The sequence below is a fragment of the Mytilus galloprovincialis genome, chromosome 6, assembly GCF_965363235.1.
Source record: "Mytilus galloprovincialis chromosome 6, xbMytGall1.hap1.1, whole genome shotgun sequence".
Classification (NCBI taxonomy): Eukaryota; Metazoa; Mollusca; class Bivalvia; order Mytilida; family Mytilidae; genus Mytilus; species Mytilus galloprovincialis.
Window position 1 is genome coordinate 65273841 of NC_134843.1, and position 23793 is coordinate 65297633.

The following is a 23793-nucleotide window of genomic DNA, read 5'->3' on the forward strand; positions in this document are numbered from 1 at the left end:
TAGGGGTTCAGTATCTTACTATCATAAAATATATGAGAAGAACATAACCCGTGTCATGCCAACAACTAATTTTTTTAGTGTGGTTAGTTCCAATGCAAAGACCCTATAAGTGAATCAATATTAAAGCCAAAGTATGCAATCTTTACTGACCTGACTACAGTATCGTAACTATATACCTTCTTAATAAGTCTGTTTAAAGGTTTTGTAAGCTTTTGAGGTCAATACTGACATTTTTGTGCTTTGTAAAGAATATTACCATAAAAGATTGGATGTGAAATACCTGAACGTATAAGATGTCTGCATGTAGAGTTATATTAGGATATCGATGATAAAACTTAGTAAATGTGTTGACTAGTTTGTGATATCGAAAACCCTGGTGTAATAATTTTTCAGTAATACATAAATTTCCGTCTCGGAAAATCTAATACGTTGTTACATACACGAGCGAATAGTACAAGTTGAGATATATTACACCATAATAATCCTTCTTGACATTAAAATCATTGATAAGACACACTGTGACAGTAATATGATTATTAACAAATCATCTTGCAAGAAAATTATATCGAAATTCAAACAAAAAAAATGATATATAGAAATAGAGATAATTATAAGCAGAGGTTGCTGTCTTATTTACATCAATAGCGACTTCCTTGAGGGACTGGATGTGGTTAACAAAATAAAAAATGGACTTAAAAATAGAGAGAAGTATGCCAAAACATAAAGAATATACAGTGGTTGTCCCTTGTTGATGAGTTAATTTCTGTGTCATTTGTACTATTGTGGCGAGTGGTTTCATTGGCAATCCACATCTTCTTTTTTATAAATAATGGAAAAGGTGATACAAACCTACAAATTGCTATTTATAAAAAAATCAAGAAAATAGAAATGAATACCCCACCGATATACCGACATCTTTGTCATTGTTTTTAGTAATTTGTATTTATGTCACGTTAGTGATTTAGTATGCTTTTAAAATGATATTCAAGCTCATGCACAAACATTTACTCTACAACCGACACATAAATGTATCTCTAAGATATAACCGACCGGGATTTTTTTTATGTTAACATGGCAGAAGATATACAAACAATAAAAGCGAATCCACAACCTAGCGGTAATGTTTGTTTACTTGACCAGTCTGACAGGGATGGAATGGACTTCCTTGTTACAAGTCCTCTGATGTTATCTCCTACAGGTAAATCAATATTTGTTCGAATTTGGTGGGTGCTCATTATCTATGTTAAGTACATGAGATATATCAGTGTAAATAAACAATGTATGCTCAAGTTTAATGAATAACGTTATTATTGCTTTTAAATATACATATTCAATGGATATTGTATATGAGAATATCAAAATTTGGCAACTTGAACATTTTGAATTTGAAAATAGCCAGGAAGAAGTGCTAGAAGATGAAAACAAATTTTATTTTGTCGTTTGGAAAAAAATGATCAAAATAGTAAACCGAATTAATTTTGACATTTTCAATCTTTTAACATTTCCTTATTCAATACAAGTCTTATTTTTTTCATTATTACAAACTTAAACAGCATAAAAAGCTAGAGCAAGCAGAAATTTTAAAAAAACTTTGTTAAGTCGTTTGTTTGATCAAAATATGTTCCCAGAATAATTCGGACATCATTGTTAAATAGCCTTTTTTTTTACATGCTATACGATTTTCATCATAACTTTTTTTTTACAACAGGGATGAAGATATCTAAAATTTGTCTAAACAATAACTCAATTCTATTACAATAGTACAATTATGTTGAGCTTTATTGTGGAAGTAAAATTCCAACTGCAGGGATTAATTAAAAAAAAACATGTTTCACACCCATTGTTTATTATAATATTATCAATAAAGTTCAAAAATTTATAAATTGTTTTTCAAAGTTTTGGTTTTGAATTACAGCCGATTTCAATTAGTGTGTAGGCAAAGGTAATACCTTTGGTTAGCTTGCTTGCTAGGCGAACCGTGAAGTCATTGTTAGGTTAGGCAAATCACCTTCCTTTAAAAGTAGACTAGTCCGACATATAACCAATCTATCTGTCTGTAGTGCTCGGCTACTTCGAAAGGAGGGTATATACCTTAACTTATAATGACTTCACGGTTCAACTAGCAAGCACGCTTACCAAAGATATACATTAACCTACACACTGTATGGAATCGGCTGGTTATGATAATTATGTTAGTCCATTGTTGTGTAGAAATTTATGACGATGGTGTAAAATATATTTATTGAAGTAAATAATTGCCTTTCATATAAGTGAATAAGACTTTAAAAGGGTACACCCTGCCGCAAGGTAATCAACTTTGAGCAGTGACTACACGAGCGCTCTTCGATACAGTAAAATTTCTATATTGTTTTGTTTGTACTTGTGTTTTGAATTCTGTTAATTCTTCTTTCGTTGTGTTTATATTACATGTAAATGTTTTACTGTACTAATTTTTAGCGAAGTTCTTTAATTTTAACTTTAATTTAGTTAACTAACTGACCTTGATTAAAAGAGGACGGATTGAGATATAAGAAAAGAATTAAAACCTCTAGATAGTCATGGGCCTGTCCTGTGTCAGTAAGATTACAAAAATAAGAAGATGTTGTATGATGGCCAATTAGACAACTCTCCTCAAAAGTCCAAAAGACACAGAAATTAAAACAACTATATGTCTACGCACGGACTTCAACAATGAGAAAAAAAACCTTACCGTATAATCAGCTATAAAAGGCCCTTAAATTACTAATGTAAAACGATTCAAACGAGAAAACTAACGGCCTGATTTATATACAAAATAATGAACGAAAAATAAATATGTTACACAGCAACAAACGACAACCACTGAATTACAGGCTCCTTACTTCGTACAGACACATACATACAGAATGTGGCGGGGTTAAACATGTTAGCGGGCTCCAAACTCTCCCCTTAAGCTGGGACAGTGATGTAACAGTACTAGTTCAACGTAAGAACAAACTATAAAAAGTAGGTGAAAAGATTAGTTTTATGCTATTGTGTGTTTTGTCATTTTAGAGAAAGTGTTCGATGGCAGATCTAGATCTTTGATAGTCCTAAGTCCCTGGGGAAGTCACAGATCGAATTGACATATAATATAGGCTCCTCTCTATTGTTGAAGAGAGTTTGTCGAATGTTGACTGCTAGATATGTATTAAGGTATTTTTCTTGGAGGGTGGTTGAGGTTATCGTATTGGCCTATTGTACCAATCAAATATGTGCAAACTATCCTTTCGTTGGGTTGGTGTCTGTTTTTTCACCCTCGTGTTGTGCTGTACTGTATACATGTATACTGTTTGTTCTCATGGTGTACAGATTTTGTTTTGATTTTGTCGATAATGTATTGCGTTGGTGAGAAATTCAATTTTACCGAGTAATATCCATTTACATACTATTCCGATATGGTATATAATATATATATATGTATATATATATATATATAAGTCTTGTGGCGATTTAACGGATAAGCATGGTCTTTCAGGGGTTACCGGTGTCGAAGGATACAATAAATTTTCAACTGATGTGCAATTTCATTTTATCTCATTGGGCTACATTTATCATTTAATTTACGTTTTACACTAGTTCCCTGGGGATATCAGGAAAAAGGGACGGTCACTTTAGTTTAAGGAGGATCGGGACTGGCAGTGACATATTATATTATATAATAGTATAACAGATATAGGAAGATGTGGTGTGAGAGCCAATGAGACAACTCTCCATCCAAATAATAATTTATAAAAGTAAACCATTATAGGTTAATGTACGGCCATCAACACGAAGCTGAATATCTGACTTAGGACAGGTGCAAACATTTGCAGCGGGATTAAACGTTTTAATGGTACCAAACCTTCTCCCTTTTTCTGAAGCAATAGTATATTTAACATCACAACATAGAAAAACACACGATAAAATATTTGTAATATAACAGTCAATGGAATATTCACATTACACCTGGAATACGCAATTTAGGATATGGCTTCCGAAAACTTCTCCTTCACTAGCAAATCTAATAAAGGTCACACGAAAATAAACTGTTCGAAACACCCTTATTTAATTTGTATCGCAAGTTCAAAATATTCCCTAAACCCATATCCGCTATTTATGAAATTTATTGTTACTTTAGGATTGTATTTTTGACATAAGGGTTTGCGTCACACATAAAATAATGCACTTAGTCTGGGTGTTAAATTGGTGTATTATCTTCTGAAAGATTGTTTATATTTGCCTAACCTAACAACCATTCAATGGCGAGGTAGACTATGTAATCTATCCCACGTGGTTTCAAGTTTACTATACATTAGATGCCACCGTCTAAATAACTTTTTTTGGAAGTTGATACCCTTTAACGGTAAGAATAGTTACTTTTTTTCTGAAATGATATTGCAAATTTATCTATCTTTACTTGTTGCTAAATTGTAAGTCTTAAGAATATTAAGATAGCGCTAAGACTATTTTTAATATACGTTTAAACATGTTAGTCCTAGTAAGTTAGTACAACATGCATTTCTACAGAAGAATGTATTTTTAATGTGTGGTAAATTGCAAGACTTAGTGTAAGTGATGCATTTGTCCTGAATTGTTTAGGTTTTTTTTTGTATTTGTTTTTATCTAATGCTTTTATAATTTTCATGATCATTCTTTGCTTTGACGCTTTGACATAATTGTTTTCTTTCCTATTACGAATTCTTAAAAGCACCGATTTTATAAATAAAAGGACTCTTCTTCGCTTTTGACTGAACTGTTTTCTATGCATGGAATTATGGGGACCTATATAGCTTGCTGTTTTGTGTGAGTCAAGGATCTGTGCTGAAGGCCATACTCTGGCATTTTTGGAACCTTTTATAGCCTGCTGTTCGGTGTGAGCCAATTCTTCGTGTGGAAGGCCGTACTTTGACCGTTATTGGTTTACTTTTTACAAATTGTGATGGAGAGTTGTATCATTGGCACTCATGACCACGTCTTCTTATATCTATATGTACAAAATCTTTAGTTAACAATTTGTATAAATGAATGGAAATGCGTCATACTTTAAAACGAGACAGCTAACCAGGATCAATATTTAAAGGTGAAAACGTATCTAAAGGTTTTAACCAATTGATAAGTGAAGCTTTATTAAGTTCTGATTTTAGATAATTTGTAGATAATTATATTTAAAAGAGAATCCAAAGATATTATTAACTACATATGCTGTATGTGTCGGTATTCATTTATAATGTTAACTTGTTCTCGTCCTGAACATGCATGAAATATTTGTCACTGGACGTTAAGCAACAAACAATCAATCATCAATCGGTATACAATTGTTATGTGTTAATTCTGTATCAAAACAATCAATATTATAAATCTCTCCAATTGTCCCTTCAAAATTCGGTATCATATTAATTATGTAAATTTTTGTAACTAGAATTACCGCTTTGTTTCGCGTCATCCCACTAATTTCCCCACTCCAATTAGAACATACATAAAAGTATAGCCCTTCCCTGACAATTATATAGTGCTTTTGATCAGTGTCATTGTTTACTTAAACTAACTAACAAATGCAGATATGAAGCGTTGGATGAAACAGAAATATATTTACAAGATTGTGAGCCAAATGTTACTTGTTCATGAGTTTTTATTAAACATTGAGGATTAATGCAATCACTAGTTCACTTATCTAAGATATCCCGAAAACCAGGGGTTATTTTGTAGTAGTAGGCAGCGGTGGATTTAGGAGGGGACAGGGGACCCGGGCCCTCCTTTTGTTTTGGAAAATGTGTTTGATTATATAGGGAATCACTGAATCATGTCTGGAGCGAGCCCCCTTTTGGCAGTCAATGGACCCCCTTTTATGAAAATTTCTGGATTTGCCACTGTGGTTGCCTTCGGAACAGATGTATTTCACTACGAGACATTAAACATTGGTGGAAAATTATTATGTAGAAAGGTGATATGTACTGACAATTTAGAATATACCAGGTTTCTATGAAGTTAAACTTTAAGGTAAAATTGTAGAAATCTGTGAAAATTAAGCAAAAATGATCGAATATATCGGGATTTTGAATTGATAAACTAACACCTTCAGAACTTACACTTACAATGTGATTATAATAGTTTTTTGCATTCTTAAAAAAACCTCTTCGAGTGAAATTGACGAGAAAGTGTTTACAATATATACCTAAATAATGTACAACAAAAAATGTAGATTATCCTACTGACCTACGCTTGAACTTTTGTTTCGACTGAAAAGATAAAAGAACCTTTAGGTTTTAATCATCGAAGGCACGATGGAATTCAACCAAATAAATCGATAGTCAGATTGTCGGAATTTTCTTATGTAGAAATTACATTGATAGTCAGATTATCAGAATATTATTATATATAGGGTTACAAAAAAACCCAGTTTTTAATGTAAAGAAAATCTTCAAACTGAAATGTCTACACTGTGTTCCTATCATTGTAAATGTAGAGGCTTATGTCAACACTGTGTTCCTATCATTGTAAATGTAGAGGCTTATGTCTACACTGTGTTCCTATCATTGTAAATGTAGAGGCTTATGTCTACACTGTGTTCCTATTATTGTAAATGTAGAGGCTGATATCTACACTGTGTTCCTATCATTGTAAATGTAGAGGCTTATGTCTACACTGTGTTCCTATCATTGTAAATGTAGAGGCTTATGTCTACACTGTGTTCCTATTATTGTAAATGTAGAGGCTGATATCTACACTGTGTTCCTATCATTGTAAATGTAGAGGCTTATGTCTACACTGTGTTCCTATCATTGTAAATGTAGAGGCTTATGTCTACACTGTGTTTCTATCATTGTAAATGTAGAGGCTTATATCTACACTGTGTTCCTATCATTGTTAATGTAGAGGCTTATGTCTACACTGTGTTCCTATCATTGTAAATGTAGAGGCTTATGTCTACACTGTGTTCCTATCATTGTAAATGTCGAGGCTTATGTCTACACTGTGTTCCTATCATTGTAAATGTAGAGGCTTATGTCTACACTGTGTTCCTATCATTGTAAATGTAGAAGCTTATATCTACACTGTGTTCCTATCATTGTAAATGTAGAGGCTTATGTCTACACTGTGTTGTAAATGTAGAGGCTTATGTCTACACTGTGTTCCTATCATTGTAAATGTAGAGGCTTATGTCTACACTGTGTTCCTATCATTGTAAATGTAGAGGCTTATGTCTACACTGTGTTCCTATCATTGTAAATGTAGAGGCTTATGTCTACACTGTGTTCCTATCATTGTAAATTTAGACGCTTATATCTACACTGTGTTCCTATCATTGTAAATGTAGAGGCTTATATCTACACTGTGTTCCTATCATTGTAAATGTTTCCAATTTATTTGCTCTACCTCTTCCCCTGTTCATTCTAACACGTGTGTTTGTTATTGATTAGTTTCCATCTATGCTATGTAGATATAGGAAGATGTGGTGTGAGTGACAATAAGACGACTCTCCATCCAAGTTGCAATTTATAAAAGTAAACCATTATAGGCCAAAGTACGTATACAGAGCCTTGGCTCACACCGAACAGCAAGCTATAAAGGGCCCGAAAAATTACTATTGTAAAACCATTCAAACGGGAAAACCAACGGTATAATTATATAAAAACGAGAAACATATACATGTACATTCAATACGTACCTCAAACGTATGCATAAAATATTGAAATGAAAATATTTAAGATCTCAGATGTTACCGTGCAGTATGCAAAGTTACAATAAGTAATAGTTTAAAGTCACAAAGATTTTAATGCATTTAGGGAGATTACAATATCAAGCTAGTACGCTACCCTGACACTGTGACAACAAACTGCACAATATATCTTGTACGGTGACATATAGTTGTTAATATCTGTGTCAGTTAGCCTCTTGTGGAGAGTTGTCTCATTGGCAATCATACCATACATGTTTCTTCTTTTTATATGCAATTGCTTAAGCGCATAAGGTCAATTGTTCAATTGCTGGTCAAGCATTGAGACTAATTCAAACATTGTACTGTATAAAAAGAATAGTTATGTGTATAAAGAGTGTCCTTTGAAAAACATTTTTTCACAATTGTAAAAGAAGATGTTCTTTCAAGTTATGAGCAGTTCTCTTTTTATTCTGCAGTTGTTAACTGCATGTGGGATTATCAAACAATCCAAAAATAGGGAACAGAAATCCCTTTTTTAAAATAGTGCACGGAAACCAAACTTGTTGTTTATCAACGGGACCAACGAAATACCAGATCCATTATCTCCTCTGTCGGAGTTTTCCAGAGACCCAGTTTAATTTCTCACTTTGATGAGGACCAGTGTTTTACGTTTTTATCTACCCTTTCTTGTGATTTGTAGGAATGAAACAACTTTAAAACTGTGCGACAAATGCACAGTATCTTGTAATGGAAAGGGTATTCATATCAATTCTGTATGCAGAAAAAAAAACCAACTCTATCAAGGTTGTATTGTTTATCATCCTGACCTTTTTTTTAAGTACATTTGTATTATAAATAACGGTAGCGCAGCCGTACTTATGCTGTCAAGAAGATACCTCTGGTGTACTTTCGAACGTAATTTACTTTCTTTTCCTTTAAAACACTTGTTATAACTACACAAATATTTGATCGTACATGTACCAGTGTTATCTACTGTAATGATTTTCTGCGTAATTTATATGTCTGAAAGTAAATGACAGAAAGGCAAAACACTCCAAATAAGCTTAGATAACGACAACAATATTCTTGGATTTAGATCTTTCTTAACAGTATATTTAAAAAAGAAGATGCGATATGATTGCCAATTAGACAACTCTCCACAAGAGACCAACTATTCAATTTGTCTTGTTCAAATTATTTCCTTCAATTTTTCAGATTTTCAAACGTTTAAATTTATTTAAGGAATGACTAGTATTTTTTTGTGTGTCTATGTATACATTAAATAATCCAAGTAAACTTCTTAGCTCGCCAGTTTAATGATGACAACACTAAATATATAAGTTATGTTTTGCGTAAAATGTATATGACTAACATTCGAATGTACTAGATCTTTTACATATCGATAATGATAATTTCAAAAAAGAATTGTTAAGTATTAAATTTATATATATTAAGATCCATTTTGTTACATCTTGTGATCAATTGTATTTGGCAATCGACAATGGCAGTCGTCAGCAGGGTTAAAGAACATCAGTTGTTCAACCTATTAGTCAAATGTGTTTTGTTTAAATATACTTTTTCACTTTTTTTGGTCTTTTGGAAAATGTTGTTTGTGCTGTATTTAGACCCTTCTACAACGAAATTTGTTTTACATGCACACGTATAAAAATTGCGGTTTTTATCCAACGCAATCATAGGTTTGAACGTAGTTTTCAATTTAGACTTGTTTATATTTTTTCGTTTGGGCTTGTATCATATTTTCCCTCCGGTTTATATGATCCGTTCATCCTATATTGACTCTTAAAACGCAAGAGTCTATCTTAAATTGAGGGTAAATTATATGGCCTTCCAAATACCGTTTCGATCCCTAACATCACTGAAGAGACATATATTGTCGAAATCTAGATCTGGTGTACAAAAAAATATTGACACCTTATGTTTGTGGCATAACATCTGGGCCACAAGTTTATTGTTTTCTGTTTAGCATTAAATTTATATTAAGATTCATTTTGTTACATCTCGTGATCAAATTTATTTGGCAATCGCCAATAGCAGTCAGCAGGGTTAAAGAACATCCGTTGTTCAACCTGTTAGTCAAATGCGTTTTGTTTAAATATACTTTTTCACTTTTTTGGTCTTTTGGAAAATGTTGTTTGTGCTGTATTTAGACCCTACTACAACGAAATTTGTTTTACATGCACACGTATAAAAATTGCGGTTTTTATCCAATGCAATCATAGGTTTGAACGTAGTTTTCAATTTAGACTTGTTTATATATATATTAAAGGAAGTATCCTGAAAAATGTCCGTAAAGATGTATTAATATATTGATATATTATGTACGTACTCACATCCGGACGGACCGGTGACCGAAGACTCTTATTTGAAATCCTAAGCCTCGTATTGGGAATCCGAAGCCTTGTATTGGGAATCCGAAGCGTAGTATCGGGAATCTTAAGCCTCATATTGGGAATCCAAAGCCTCGTATCGGGAATCCTAAGCCTCGTATTGGGAATCCGAAGCCTTGTATTGGGAATTCGAAGCGAAGTATCGGGAATCTTAAGCCTCATATTGGGAATCCAAAGTCTGGTATCGGGAATCCGAAGTCTTGTACTGGGAATCCGAAGTCTTGTATTGGGAATCCGAAGCCTCGTATGATCTTGTATTGCGAATCCGACTCCTCGTATTTGGAATCCGTTATCTTCAGCTCTGACCATGAAAAATAACACCCTACAATGGTCTATATATTTTCAACAAAATTTATTATTATCACCTTTGCTAAATAACTATTTTGCTTAGTTGAATTTTGTCATTTTAGATTTGAACATGGAGGAAAAATCTAAAGAGGAACAACAGAACGGTGGTAATTCAATAGACGTTCCACCACCGTACAGTATGGCCACGTCTGCTGGAAACTCTAAAACGCCCCCAATGGGAACGAAGACAATTCTCAAAAATGTTCTTGTCGTCAGTGTTGGATTTATGTTCCTATTTACATCATTCCAGTCCCTATCAAATCTACAAAGTACATTAAACAAAGAGGAAGGACTTGGAACAGGTGGATTGTCTATAGTATATGGCGCCCTTGTTGTATCATGCATGCTGTTTCCATCTTTTGTTATCGCGCATCTTGGATGTAAATGGACTGTGGCATTATCAATGTTGTGTTATATTGTCTATATGGCATTTAACTTTTATGCCGTATGGGGAACCATCATACCAGCTTCAATAATTGTTGGATTAGGCGCAGCCACATTATGGTCCGCTAAGTGTGCATATCTTACGCAAATTGCTGTGTGGTATGCTAAATTGACAGGCGCAACGGAAGATGACGTCATTAATAGATTCTTCGGTTTCTTCTTCATGATATTTCAAACAAGTAAGTCAGATTTCATTATTGACTTAATTGAACAGATTTGAAGACAATTTGATTCTCAACAAGAAGATAGATCTATACCCTTTTAAAATATTAGTTATGGTTAGGAAGCATAATGGGTTCGTTATTTTTGTTATCTTGGATGAAGGTGTGGATGGGGTTTACAGAATAGATATAAGAATGGGCAAAACGTGCAAAGAAAAGAGAAAAATGAAGCAAAAACAATAGTAGGGTTTTAGAATATAAAGAATAGACAATAATGGGCAAAAAGTATAATGAATAGAAAAAGTAACATAAACAAATTAAAAGATTACATAAAGAAAGACCTCTAGCCGTACCCACTTGTATTACCAGTTTAGTGCAACATGCCTTTGACGTGGGAATCCATATTGTTTCGAAATTTTTGACAATTTGAAATAACCTTTCATTTTTAGCTCACCTGACCCGAAGGGCCAAGTGAGTTTTTCCCATCACTTTGCGTCCGTCTCCGTCGTCGTTAACTTTTACAAAAATCTTCTCCTCTGAAACTACTGGGCCAAATTAAACCAAACTTGGCCACAATCATCATTGGGGTATTTAGTTTAAAAAATGTGTCCGGTGACCTGACCAAACAACCAAGATGGCCGCCATGGCTAAAAATAGAACATAGGGGTGAAATGCAGTTTTTGGCTTATAACTAAAAAACCAAAGCATTTAGAGCAAATCTGACATGGGTGAAATTGTTTATCAGGTCAAGCTCTATCTGCCCTGAAATTTTCCGATGAATCGGACAACCCGTTGTTGGGTTGCTGCCCCTGAATCAGTAATTTTAAGGAAATTTTGCTGTTTTTGGTTATCTTGAATATTATTATAGATAGAGATAAACTGTAAACAGCAAAAAAGTTCAGCAAAGTAAGATTTACAAATAAGTCAACATGACCGAAATAGTCAATTGACCCCCTAAGGAGTTATAGTCCTTTATAGTCAATTTTTAACAATTTTCATAAAATTTGTAAATTTTTATTAACATTTTCCATTGAAACTACTGGGCCAAGTTCATTATAGATAGAGATAATTGTAAGCAGCAAGACTGTTTAGTTAAGTAAGATGTACAAACACATCACCATCACCAAAACACAATTTTGTCATGAATACATCTGCTTCCTTTGTTTAATATTCACATAGACCAAGGTGAGCGACACAGGCTCTTTAGAGCCTCTAGTTACTCTGAAAGAGTGTTTTCTTGTCGCATATTTCCTTCTAAACGTTTCACAGAGAACATTTTGAAACTTAATAGTTTTGATCAGATGCATGTAAACAAAACATGTTTCCAGTTTTGGAGTTTGTTATTCTATATTCCATAAAAAGCTTTTAAGAGCTTATATTTGTATCGTTTTATATATGTGAACCGATTCAAAATAAAATGTTCGTATTCGTATTCGTATTGTCCGTATTTAAAAAAAACCAACAACACCAAGAATGTTAATTTTCAGTTTTTTAAACAACCAAATCGTTAGCCTTTTAATGTAAAAAATATCAAATAATTGATTTAAAAGTAACCATAAATATCAAGGTTTAGGTGAACATGTAAATGTTATATGACAAGTGCATCTCCATTGCTTTTAACATTTGAAAAGACAACTAAGGATATTTTTTTTCAAGAATTCAAGGACATGTTGTTTTAGTACATTTACTTCCGTTTTCTGTATATGATTCGAGTTTCAAGAGAAAACGCACTTGATATAGTGTATACAAGACATTATTTCAACAACTAGAAAATGATACGAAGTAATGTATGTAAGGTATAATAGGTGTCTTTTTCTGAACTTCCTTCTGGTTATGTTGCAAAAATACTTTTTCGTTTAAAACAAAAATTGCACCAGGTATCAATCAATATACAACGAAAAACCTAGAACTCGAAGAAAAATAAATTATCAAAAAAATGAATGTTGTAAAGCATATTTTTGTACTTTTCAGAAAAAAAAAATCATTTTTAAAATCAAGGGCAGATAATTCTTATTCATCGGAACAGTTACCGTAAATGATAAGCTCACTAGCTCAGTGAAGTAACATCAAGCGGAACTCTTCATTAGAATATCGCAACAACGTTGCCTGTAGGCAAATGTGTTTAAATTACTCATACATTACGTTATAACTAAGATAATTTTGGTGCAAATGAAATGCCAATTGTCGCAAAAGCAAATCACCCGAACTAATGCTGCCGTTCTTCGAATCCTGACACGCGTTTCCCAGAATACGTAGTTCTTGATGAATAAAAGATATGAGGAGAATCGTATGGCATCATTAAAATACATTTCTGAACTTATTATATAATTTAACAAACATGCAAGTGCAATTATAGCTAATAGGCATAAAAAGACTGAATAAATAATTTTAAACTTGCAGGAACCTGTTCTTAAATATGATTTTTAGAATGTTTTAACTGATTGTGCCTTTAATATATTCAGGTCAGATTTGGGGTAATTTGATCTCATCCACCGTGTTTGCTGTAACGCCAGGGAATACCACAGAAGATTTAGAGTTATGTGGGGCAAATTTTGATCCCACTGCTCCAGTAGCAAATAATTCTAACTTGGATAGACCGGATGATACAAAGGTTTGTGAAAACTTCACCTTCGTTAAATTTTTGTGATAATATAAGTAAACTATCAAATATTTAATAAAATAGAATTGAGAACGGAAAAGGCGATGTGTCAAAGAGACAACAACCCGACCAAAAAGCCCAAGGCAACCATTAATGGGTCTTCATGTAGCATGAAAATTCCGCATCCGGAGGCGGGCTTAAGCTGGCCCCTTAACAAAAAGGTGTACTACTTCAGTGAAAATGGACGTCACACTAAAATTCTTAACATTTATGAACTAAAATTTAAAAAAAAGATACATACAAGACTAACAAAGGCTTGTAGCTTCTGACTTGGGACAGGCGCAACCAGGCATAAAGCATGACATTTATGATAGCGTGTTGTTTTTATTTTTCTCTTGCTGGTGGGCTGTAAGTCTCTGAGGATATCATCAGCACAGTAGTCATATAGATATGATTTATAACAAACCTTTCTAAAATTGTCCGTTTATAAAAGATATATAGAAACTTTTTCAACAGTCCTTCAGACAAAGTTGACCTTAGATAGATTTGGCTATGTTTTTATGTCCTTTTTGATTATATATAGCTTTCAAATATTCGACTTTACGCGTTCTTGATGAAGGTAAATCAAGAAAAGCGCTTTGGACACATGCAATTGATAACATGTTACTCTCGTGTTTTAGATCCTTGTTCCAAGAACATCTGAGCTCATCACCAACTTTAGGTGGTGGTGTTTCCAAAATTTATGTGTATGTGTAGTGATTGGTTGAATCATACAAGTTAGTTTTCACCATTGTAATAAAACTGACAGATAACATCGTCAAATCATCCATTTAAAACCTATCATCTGTCGTCTGTGCTTGTGCGTTCGCTTTCACAGCATCAATTATGCAATTATGAATTGATGCCATGCAAATTGGAGACGTTTTCTGAACAAAATGAACGTTACAAACGATGTTGCATTAGAATGTATCATTAAAATTTTCTTTGGCAGCAACCATCGATTAAGTATGAAAGTAAATGTACATGTTATGGTCAATTGCAAATGAACAGATTTTCAAAAAAACACCACATTTTTATTAAAAAAAATAGAAAACAAAGATCAAAAATTTATGTAATATTTGATGATTTACTGATTAACTAATCGTTATACATCATTACTTCAATACTGTGAATGTAATTTTTTGTGTCAACCTTTAAAATCAAACTCAAAACAAGTTTTTGAACGTTTGAACTTAAGTTTGATATATTTTGATGATTTGAAGTTGATCAATAAAGGTACGATTACGACAACCGAAATTAATCTATAAATTGTGTTCTTACTTCCTGGTCTTAGAAACATTTATTATTTCTTACAATTTAACCTATTAGTCATCACTAGTACTCGATTATCTTATCATTGAACATCGGAAAGTCCATTTCAGGTTGAGGCCATATAATTTAATAAATTACATATAAATATTCTGACAAACAAAACAAATCAGGAAAATAAAATGACGCTTATATATACCAAAAATGTTAAAGGTTATTCACCCCTCAAAGTTATCGGAACCTGAAAGGCTAGACAGGAATTTTGTTTCGTAGCGCTTTTTTCGAATACCATGACAATAGTCCGATCGTTGAACGAGTCAGTCACACAGAGTCTATCGATCATTCTCTCATTTTGAGTATTGAATGATTGTAAATTGTTAATATTCGTCTGAATTGATTATTTATAACGTTTAGTTTATGTAATACAGATAGTTTGAACATATGGAAGAAATGTATGCAATAATCCATCTGTTATTGAAATTGCCTGTAATGGCTTTTAAGATTAGACATGACTACATGTACCAACTATTTGCAATCAATTAATGCTTGGACTTAATTTCATTATATTGACCAATTACAGGTATACACACTGTGTGGTATTTATGTTGGATGTGCTGTAATGGCGTTTATTATTATTGCAACACTTCTTGACAAGATTACTCTGGATAAAAAACAACAAGGAGGAGATGGCAAAATATCACCTGAATTGTTCCTGTCAACATTCAAGCATTGGTGGGGTTCAACACCACAGAAGCTCCTAACATTCTTAACCATCTACAGTGGTATTGAGCAAGCATTTATAACAGGCGATTACACAAAGGTATTAAACATCTGTTGAGAAAGTATATTACGACTACAGTAATTGAAATTGTACCATAAAAATTAACTTGATGCCTACAGCAAGTAGGTGGCAAAACATTTGTAGTTATGTTTCAGTAAACGTCGAATTATTGTGACAAATTGTAGATAAACTGTCTGTACTCACGTTTTGTTTTGATTTGAGAGGGTAGATGCGATATGGACCCTATCTGGTAATATCTTAAATATTTCAAAGTAACAAATATTCATGTTGATGCATGAATCTTTGAGAAAGGAAATTACCTCATTTTTGTTTGCCATTTCTTAATTTATTTTTAGGAAACACAAACTTTAAGTTTGTCAAATTACACTATTAAGTCATATAGTTTATCTGTAATAAAGTGTATAGATTACACGTTGGGATTGAGCATGCATTTAATATATGCATACTTCATTCGGATATCTAATCTTATAGGTATTTTGTAATACTACCTCGTTTTGAAATGTTTTTCTATCGTTAAAGACAAAAACGACTGTCTGTTTTCAGAATTCATTCGAGTTAAGGGCAAGGTGTGGTAAACATTATATTAATTATATCAAATAAGAAGTATGAAAATTTGAGAAAGGAAAACAAACGATGTTTTGTTTATCTTTCCTGATTATCTAGCATTGAAATTAGCACCCGAAATCAGTTATAATATACATTTTCAATTTGGTAAAAGTTGACAGAGCCGCTTGGATATGAACCACATTTATATTGTTGAAACACAGAACGCATAGTTCGACAAAGTGAATCGCCAAGTCCTGTCAAAGGTCTTATGTCGAAACATTCGCTATACTCTTTAGTTCTAACCATAAGTGGAAATTTGAATGCTTTAAATTTATACAATTTGTTGGACCTTAGACATGAATGCTTATATTGAGGTATTATATTCAAATAAATGGGGCAAAGAAGTATTATATTTGGGTCTTATCGAAACTTCCCCCATTACGGTTTACCTTATAAATGATACACATTTTCAAGAGATTTGATAACACATGTTAACAAAACAGTGGCGGCAAAGATCAAAAGTATTTTTAAAATAAAATTTCCACAAGAATGATGATAAAAAAATTCGTGGAAACAAGTTTATCGATGTTCAATCTCATAGATCCATCAAGAAGATAAAAACAAATTAGGTGAAAAACAACAATTGAATTCAGGCGGAATGATTCCGGATGCGTTGACAGAGTAAAAATCGTCAGCAACAATGCATGCATTACCCGCCGTAGAAATCGACATTCAGTCAAGATGTCACGATTTGTTGACCGCAAGAAATTTCGCTAGTGAAATGAGACACAGAAACAAAAACATTGTCTACTTCTTTTATTACATACACAGGCAAATTTAAATTACATGAATTTCACGTGAATTGAAACTCTTGTGAATTTCACGTGAAAATTACCCGAATTTTGTTTGAAACAAAAATTTTACGTGTATGTTTACTATTATAAACAAATAACATCTAATTATATTTTCAAATTTATTTAAAATCATTTGACATATTTTGACGTCAGATTCAGATTTATCATCATTAATGTGAATCACAATTCACGTGTGAGATTTTCATGTGCGTTTCATGCGTTTAGATCGTTTTAGGTGAATCTCACGTGACATATTTGATGTGAATTTCATGTGATGTTCATATGCGCTATATTTTTCTGTGTTGACTGAGCATGCATGACTGTTACGTTTTAATATGAAAAAACCATGTCAAACTCAGGATTATCATTAAAATAATTATGATTGTAAAAACCGCGGTTTAATTTGCTATAACCACAAGATTAAAATCCGTTCTGTTCTATAACATTTAAGCACCATAAAACAAAGTTCACAATCCATAATTGTGGTGGAAAAAAATATGACATTTTGACAAAAATAGATTAAGATTTCGTATCTTTCACTTCTGATAAAGCTTATCAATTGTTTTGGTGTTTTTTCTTATTTTTTATCCTTTGTCTAAAATACAGACGTCATACTTTTTATTATTTCAGTCGTACATTAGTTGTGCAATTGGGATCTGGAACGTTGGTTATGTTATGATCTGTTATGGTGTAGTGGATGCTATTTGTTCATTCGCTTTTGGAAGATTGGTTCAATTTGTGGGTCATGCACCTTTTTTCCTGCTTGGTAAGATATCTGAAATGCAATCAATTATCGTATTTATAAAATAAGATCCAATATGTGGTCTAAAGATGAAATATGATGTTCTAGACCTTTTCAAAAATGCATGAATAAAAAATATGTTAAGATAACAATATTGTCTTCATTTGTTAAATTTATAAAATTTAAAGACAATAAAAAATAATTATTTTCTTGATATTCTAAATTGAAGTACAATCGAATGCACTAAGTTTTTATAATATTTTTCTTCATATTTCATTTACAACTTAAAATTGAAAATATGAAATAATTTTTCAGCATTTTTATTGCATGGAGGAACACAAATAGCTTTGTTTCTGTGGCAACCAAATCCAGACAACGAGATCCTGTTTTACGTATTTGCAGCAATGTGGGGAATGGGAGATGCAGTTATTCAAACACAAATTAATGGTATTATGTTTAAGAATATCTTAAGTTTTCAACAACAACAAAAAAAAATAGTTATCAAAGGTTCCAGGATTATAATTCAGTACGCCAGACGCGCGTTTCGTCTACATAAGACTCATCAGTGACGCTCATATCAAAGTATTTATAAAGCCAAACAAGTACAAAGTTGAAGAGCATTGAGGATCCAAAATTCCAAAACGTTGTGCCAAATACGACTAAGCTAATCTTAGTTAAAGTATTTGTCAACTAAACGTCAATAAAACAGCAATCACAAAAAAATATATATATTTATAAGGATTGAACATAAGTGGGTGATTGGGGGAAAAAAGATTAATAAAAAAGTGACAAAAAGCTCAATGAATTGCACATTGCAAATTTAGTAAGATATGTAACGAATGAGAAAGTATTGAACCAGCTTGAAGAAAAAGGAAAAAAGTAACAAAATGTCTTACACTACGAGCAAGAGAGATAAGATAGTTTTTAACAAGCAGCACATTCCATGACAAATGGTAGCGAAACGTTTTCACTCATGCAGGTGTTAAAATAGTTCCGACAATTCAATTGCCGTAAAAGTAAGATGCTGATATTCCGATGTTTCATGTTTCATTGACCATGGTATATTAAATGTTATCAGATACGCTTGGGATCAATTGATTAGAAAGCAAACAGTATTAATAAAAAAAAAGGATAGTGTGTATTAATACCAATGATACTGCAAACTAACGACACAAATGACCAGAAGACGTCTATAATCGTTTGATAACATACAATATCATTTCATCTAAGAACCCAGCCAACTTTTGATGGCTTTATAGTTTACATTTCTTGATTATCGAACCGTTTCAGTTGTTTCATGCTGACTTTACTCTTGATTATCGAACCGTTTCAGTTGTTTCATGCTGACTTTACTCTTGATTATCGAACCGTTTCAGTTGTTTCATGCTGACTTTACTCTTGATTATCGAACCGTTTCAGTTGTTTCATGCTGACTTTACTCTTGATTATCGAACCGTTTCAGTTGTTTCATGCTGACTTTACTCTTGATTATCGAACCGTTTCAGTTGTTTCATGCTGACTTTACTCTTGATTATCGTACCGTTTCAGTTGTTTCATGCTGACTTTACTCTTAAATGTTCTATTTTTTTATCAATGTTAAAACCTGTTAGTGACCTTCTGCTGTTGTTTTTTCTATGGTCGGGTTGTTGTCTCTTTGACACATTCCCCATTTCCATTCTCAATTTTAACATTATACAATGTCTTCACTCATTTCCACTCATATCAAAATTAAGAATTAAAATAAGCTTTCTTTTATTTCAGCCTTGTATGGGTATCTCTTCACAAATAATACGGAAGCAGCATTCTCGAACTACAGATTGTGGGAATCGTTAGGGTTCATTATGGCTTTTGCATGGAGTGGATTTTTGGTTACAAAAGTCAAACTTGGCCTTTGTTTTGGATTCCTTACAGTTGGAATGATCTTTTATACAATCACAGAAATTCTTGAGCGTCGCAAAAAGAAAGGTGATTTCCACCTAAATGAAAACAAGAAGACACCTTTGTAAACATTTCATGGTATAATTGGTATATTGTTTGTAATATTGTTGATCTGTACATAACTGATGTGGTGCTATTTATTTTGATTTTATTATTTTTAAAAACAGATTGATAGTCATTCAACTTGCATTTGTCACCAGAACTTTACTGTTTATATATTATGTAAATGTGTGTAAATGTATTGGTAATTATTTAATGTGAATGTATACCATATGTGCATTTAATTCCAATGTCATTGGTTGATTTGTTTAGGACAATGACAGTCAAAGAGAGGTTTAACATCATAGTTATAGTATTTAGTGAAAAGAAATTCCAATGTCGACCATGATCTTCACATTACTAAGGTCAACGAAATAATGTAAAGGTTGTATTAAAAAAAATGAGTCTCGCTTTTTTGATTATTTAATCGGCATGTCAGTGGCGGATACAGAACTTTTCATAAAGGGGGTGGGGCGCTGACTGAACTAAGGGAAGCCCGCTTCAGTAGTCATACTTAAGTGATTCCCTATATTATCAACCAAACTTATCCCACGAAGGAAGGGGGGCCCTTATGACTCTCAAAACACATACCCTAGCTAGAATTCCTCTTTAACCACAGCGGGTTTTTTAGTTGGACGCCCATGTAACCGGAGAGCATGGATTTCATTACAAAATTGTTTGTCTCTACCGGGACCTCAGTGTTACAAGGCAGCGCGTTAACCAACTGATCTAAAGAAGCACTTCCTAAGCACAACCGCTTTCGGGTGACTAAGTATCTACTATATTTTCTAAGGGAAGCAATCCCGTCTAACGTATATGACATAAAAATCTAAAAGTCTTAGATATAAGAAATATATAACGATTCTACAAAATAAGAAAAACCAAAAAGTGCACGAGAACAAACACTGAGAGTGGGAAGTGTCAAGATTTTATCTCTGATAGCATTGCATATTATTTAAGAATTGAATGCTTCTTTTTGTAACTTTATTGGGGTGTAAAAGCGTTGACCGAAGTACATTTTGTATGAAGCGCGGAAGCGCTTCATTCTAAAAATGTGCGCACGGTCAACGCTTTTACAACCCTATGAAGTTACAAAAAGAAGCATTCAATACTTATAATTACATTTTTAGCTAGTAGGATCATAAAAACACGATTTAAATCAAGTTTTTATTTAATTTACCTGTGCACTTTATTATGGGACCTCGTGTCATCATGAATGATAAGTTTTATTGTGTGATACAACTGCTTAAGGAATAACACGTGATGTGCAGTTAGCCAATCAGAATAACGTATTATAATGAAACATACATCTAATGTAATTATTCAGCCATGCATGTATACGCAACCAAGAATAAATGAAAACTGACATGTTTATTCTAGTAAAGGTATGTACATTAAGAGTTATTTTAAATGTTATAATTTTTTCGTATTAATATGACTCGATTAATTCATAACAATAGATTTACCTTATAATTCTATATTCGATAAAAGATTGAGAATTGATCTCGATACGGTTTTTGCTTGATTGTTTTGTTTGGTTGCAGTATCATTGATGTATGTCTAGATCGCCTTTTAATGATATTTAGGTAGTTTTTCGTCTACACATAATGACTTTTTTTTATCACCTATACCAGATGTTTCGTCTACATACGACTCATCAGTTTCGCTTGAAAACAAACCAATTAGAAAGTCAACTCAGCTACGAAGTTGAAGACCAATGAAAATTCGAAGATACAACAAGAGGATGACAGATCTGATAACGGTACAGTTATCTATGTTTTAGGTAACAATAACTTCAACATTCAATAGACAGTGAGCCGACGAAAAATGGTCGTAGCAATTATATCAAATGTTAACACAAGAGTCAATACCGCTAGGCTGATTTTTTGTGATTGCTCTGCGCCGCAACAACACAAAAAAGATTTATCACGGCGATCACCCACTACTTGAATGTACCTTCAGATTTGTTTTACACTGATTCTTCGATGTCAACATTTATAAACCTATGATAAGCATTATACAAACCCAGGTCAAATAAATACATATCATGTAACGGTACTTGTATAAATAAAAGGCAACAGTAGTATACCGCTGTTCGAAATTCAGTAATCGATTGAGACAAAAATAAATTCGGGTTACAAACTAAAACTGAGGGAAACACATCAAATATGAGATGAGAACTACGACACAACAGAAACACAACATTAAATTGTAAAACACACAGAAACGAACTATAATATAACAATGGCCATTTTCCGAACTTGGTATAGGACACTTTAAGAAAAAAAAATGGTGGGTTGAACCTGGTTTTGAGTCATGACAAACCTCCCGCTTTTATGGCAATGTTAAATATAACAATACATGTAAAGCCACTATAACGCTCTAACTTCAAATTGAAGTAGTTTCAGTGCAATTTTATGACGTATATGTATATGTCATGCACTCAATACTAATACTCTAGAACCGCTACTGTAGAGGCTATAGAAACAAATTAAGAGCGTAAGAACTTTTTCACGGTGAACACTTCACATACAAAACATTATTGTTGGATAACTGTTCCATTTTATATAGTTATATATAAAATGTTGATTGAGTTTGGGAGTAGCTTTTATTCGTAAAATGCATGTACCAAGTTAGGAATATGGTAGTTTATATACTGCAGCTGTGCTATTTGAGCAGTCAAATTGCATTGACCGTATATTCATATGTGATATACAGTCACTGACCGTAAATCACCTCGTTTATGACGGTGACAATGTGTTTCCGTAGAGTTTTATTTATGACGTCTTTAAAACATACAGGTTCGCGGAGATTTGACGTCTTCCGCTCAAAATTAACAAATGATGGTTTTTACCCTAAATACTTCATTTAGAACAGTTTAAGAGTTGCAGTATATAGAGAATAATCATACATTGTCTCCAAATATCAATGTTATTTGTACTCGGCTAGAAACAGGTAGAAATGCTCGGCACAGCATCCCTTTCTACCTGTTTCTAAGCCTTGTACAAATAACATTGATATTTCGAAACAATGTATGGTTATTCTATATATATATTTCGCTTGTCCTGTTGATTGGTATCGTTTGATTATGTCAGTTTTTAAAGACTTCCTGTTTTTGGATTTGCCTTAGTGTTCAGTATTTTTGTTTTACTTTTTTTCTCCTTTTGAAAACCACAAAATGTAATGGTCACACTTTCCATACAAAGAAAGGTTATAAATAAAGGCAACAGTAGTATACCGCTGTTCAAAAAATCTATGGACAAAAAACGAAATCGGGGTAACAAACTAAAACTGAGGGAAACGCATTAAATATAAGAGGAGAACAACGACACAACATTAAAATGTAACACACAAAGCAACGGACTAAGCATTAGACAAAATCCGATGAGAATAACCAATATAACATCAAAACCAAACACATGAATTTGGGATAGAAAAGTACCATGACACGTCTTATAGTAATGTGAATTCACACTCAAATATAGGAGAAAACAAACGACACAACGGAAACACAACGTAAAAATGTAACACACACAGGAACGAACTATGATATAACAATGACCATTTTCCTGATTTGGTACAGGACATTTTTAAAGAAAAAAATGGTGGGTTGAACCTGGTTTTTTTGCATGCCAAACCTCGCACTTTAATGGCATTGTTAAATATAACATTAAAATGACAACATAATAATACAGGACTACAATAAAAATAAATAGGAGAACGTATTAGGCAAAGAAACACATGGATAATAGATAATTAAAGGCATCAGTTTTAAAATTCAATACGTCAAAAACGCGCCTCGTCCACACAAGACTTACCAGTGACGCCCAGATATAAACTTCGAAAGTCCAAAAAAGGGTACAAAGTTGTACAGCTCTGTGGATCAAGAGTTGAAAACGGTTGTGCCAAATACGGCTAGGATTTTCTGCTTGTGATAAGAACATCCT

General features: G+C 32.9%; 1 protein-coding gene across 2 annotated transcripts; it reads left to right on the forward strand.

Annotated features, from left to right (window-relative positions):
- Window positions 1-1056: 1056 nt before the first annotated feature.
- Window positions 1057-20255, forward strand: LOC143080120 (protein unc-93 homolog A-like). 2 transcript variants are annotated; one of them, XM_076255808.1, is made up of 7 exons: window positions 1057-1198; window positions 10476-11036; window positions 13481-13629; window positions 15506-15745; window positions 17758-17893; window positions 18185-18316; window positions 19631-20255. In XM_076255808.1, exons 1-7 carry the CDS (start codon window positions 1072-1074, stop codon window positions 19873-19875), a joined length of 1590 nt encoding a protein of 529 aa, XP_076111923.1. In that variant the 5' UTR covers window positions 1057-1071; the 3' UTR covers window positions 19876-20255. The 2 variants fall into 2 exon arrangements, with proteins under 2 accessions (XP_076111923.1, XP_076111924.1); XM_076255809.1 differs by lacking the exon at window positions 1057-1198 and adding an exon at window positions 4213-4363.
- Window positions 20256-23793: the final 3538 nt, after the last annotated feature.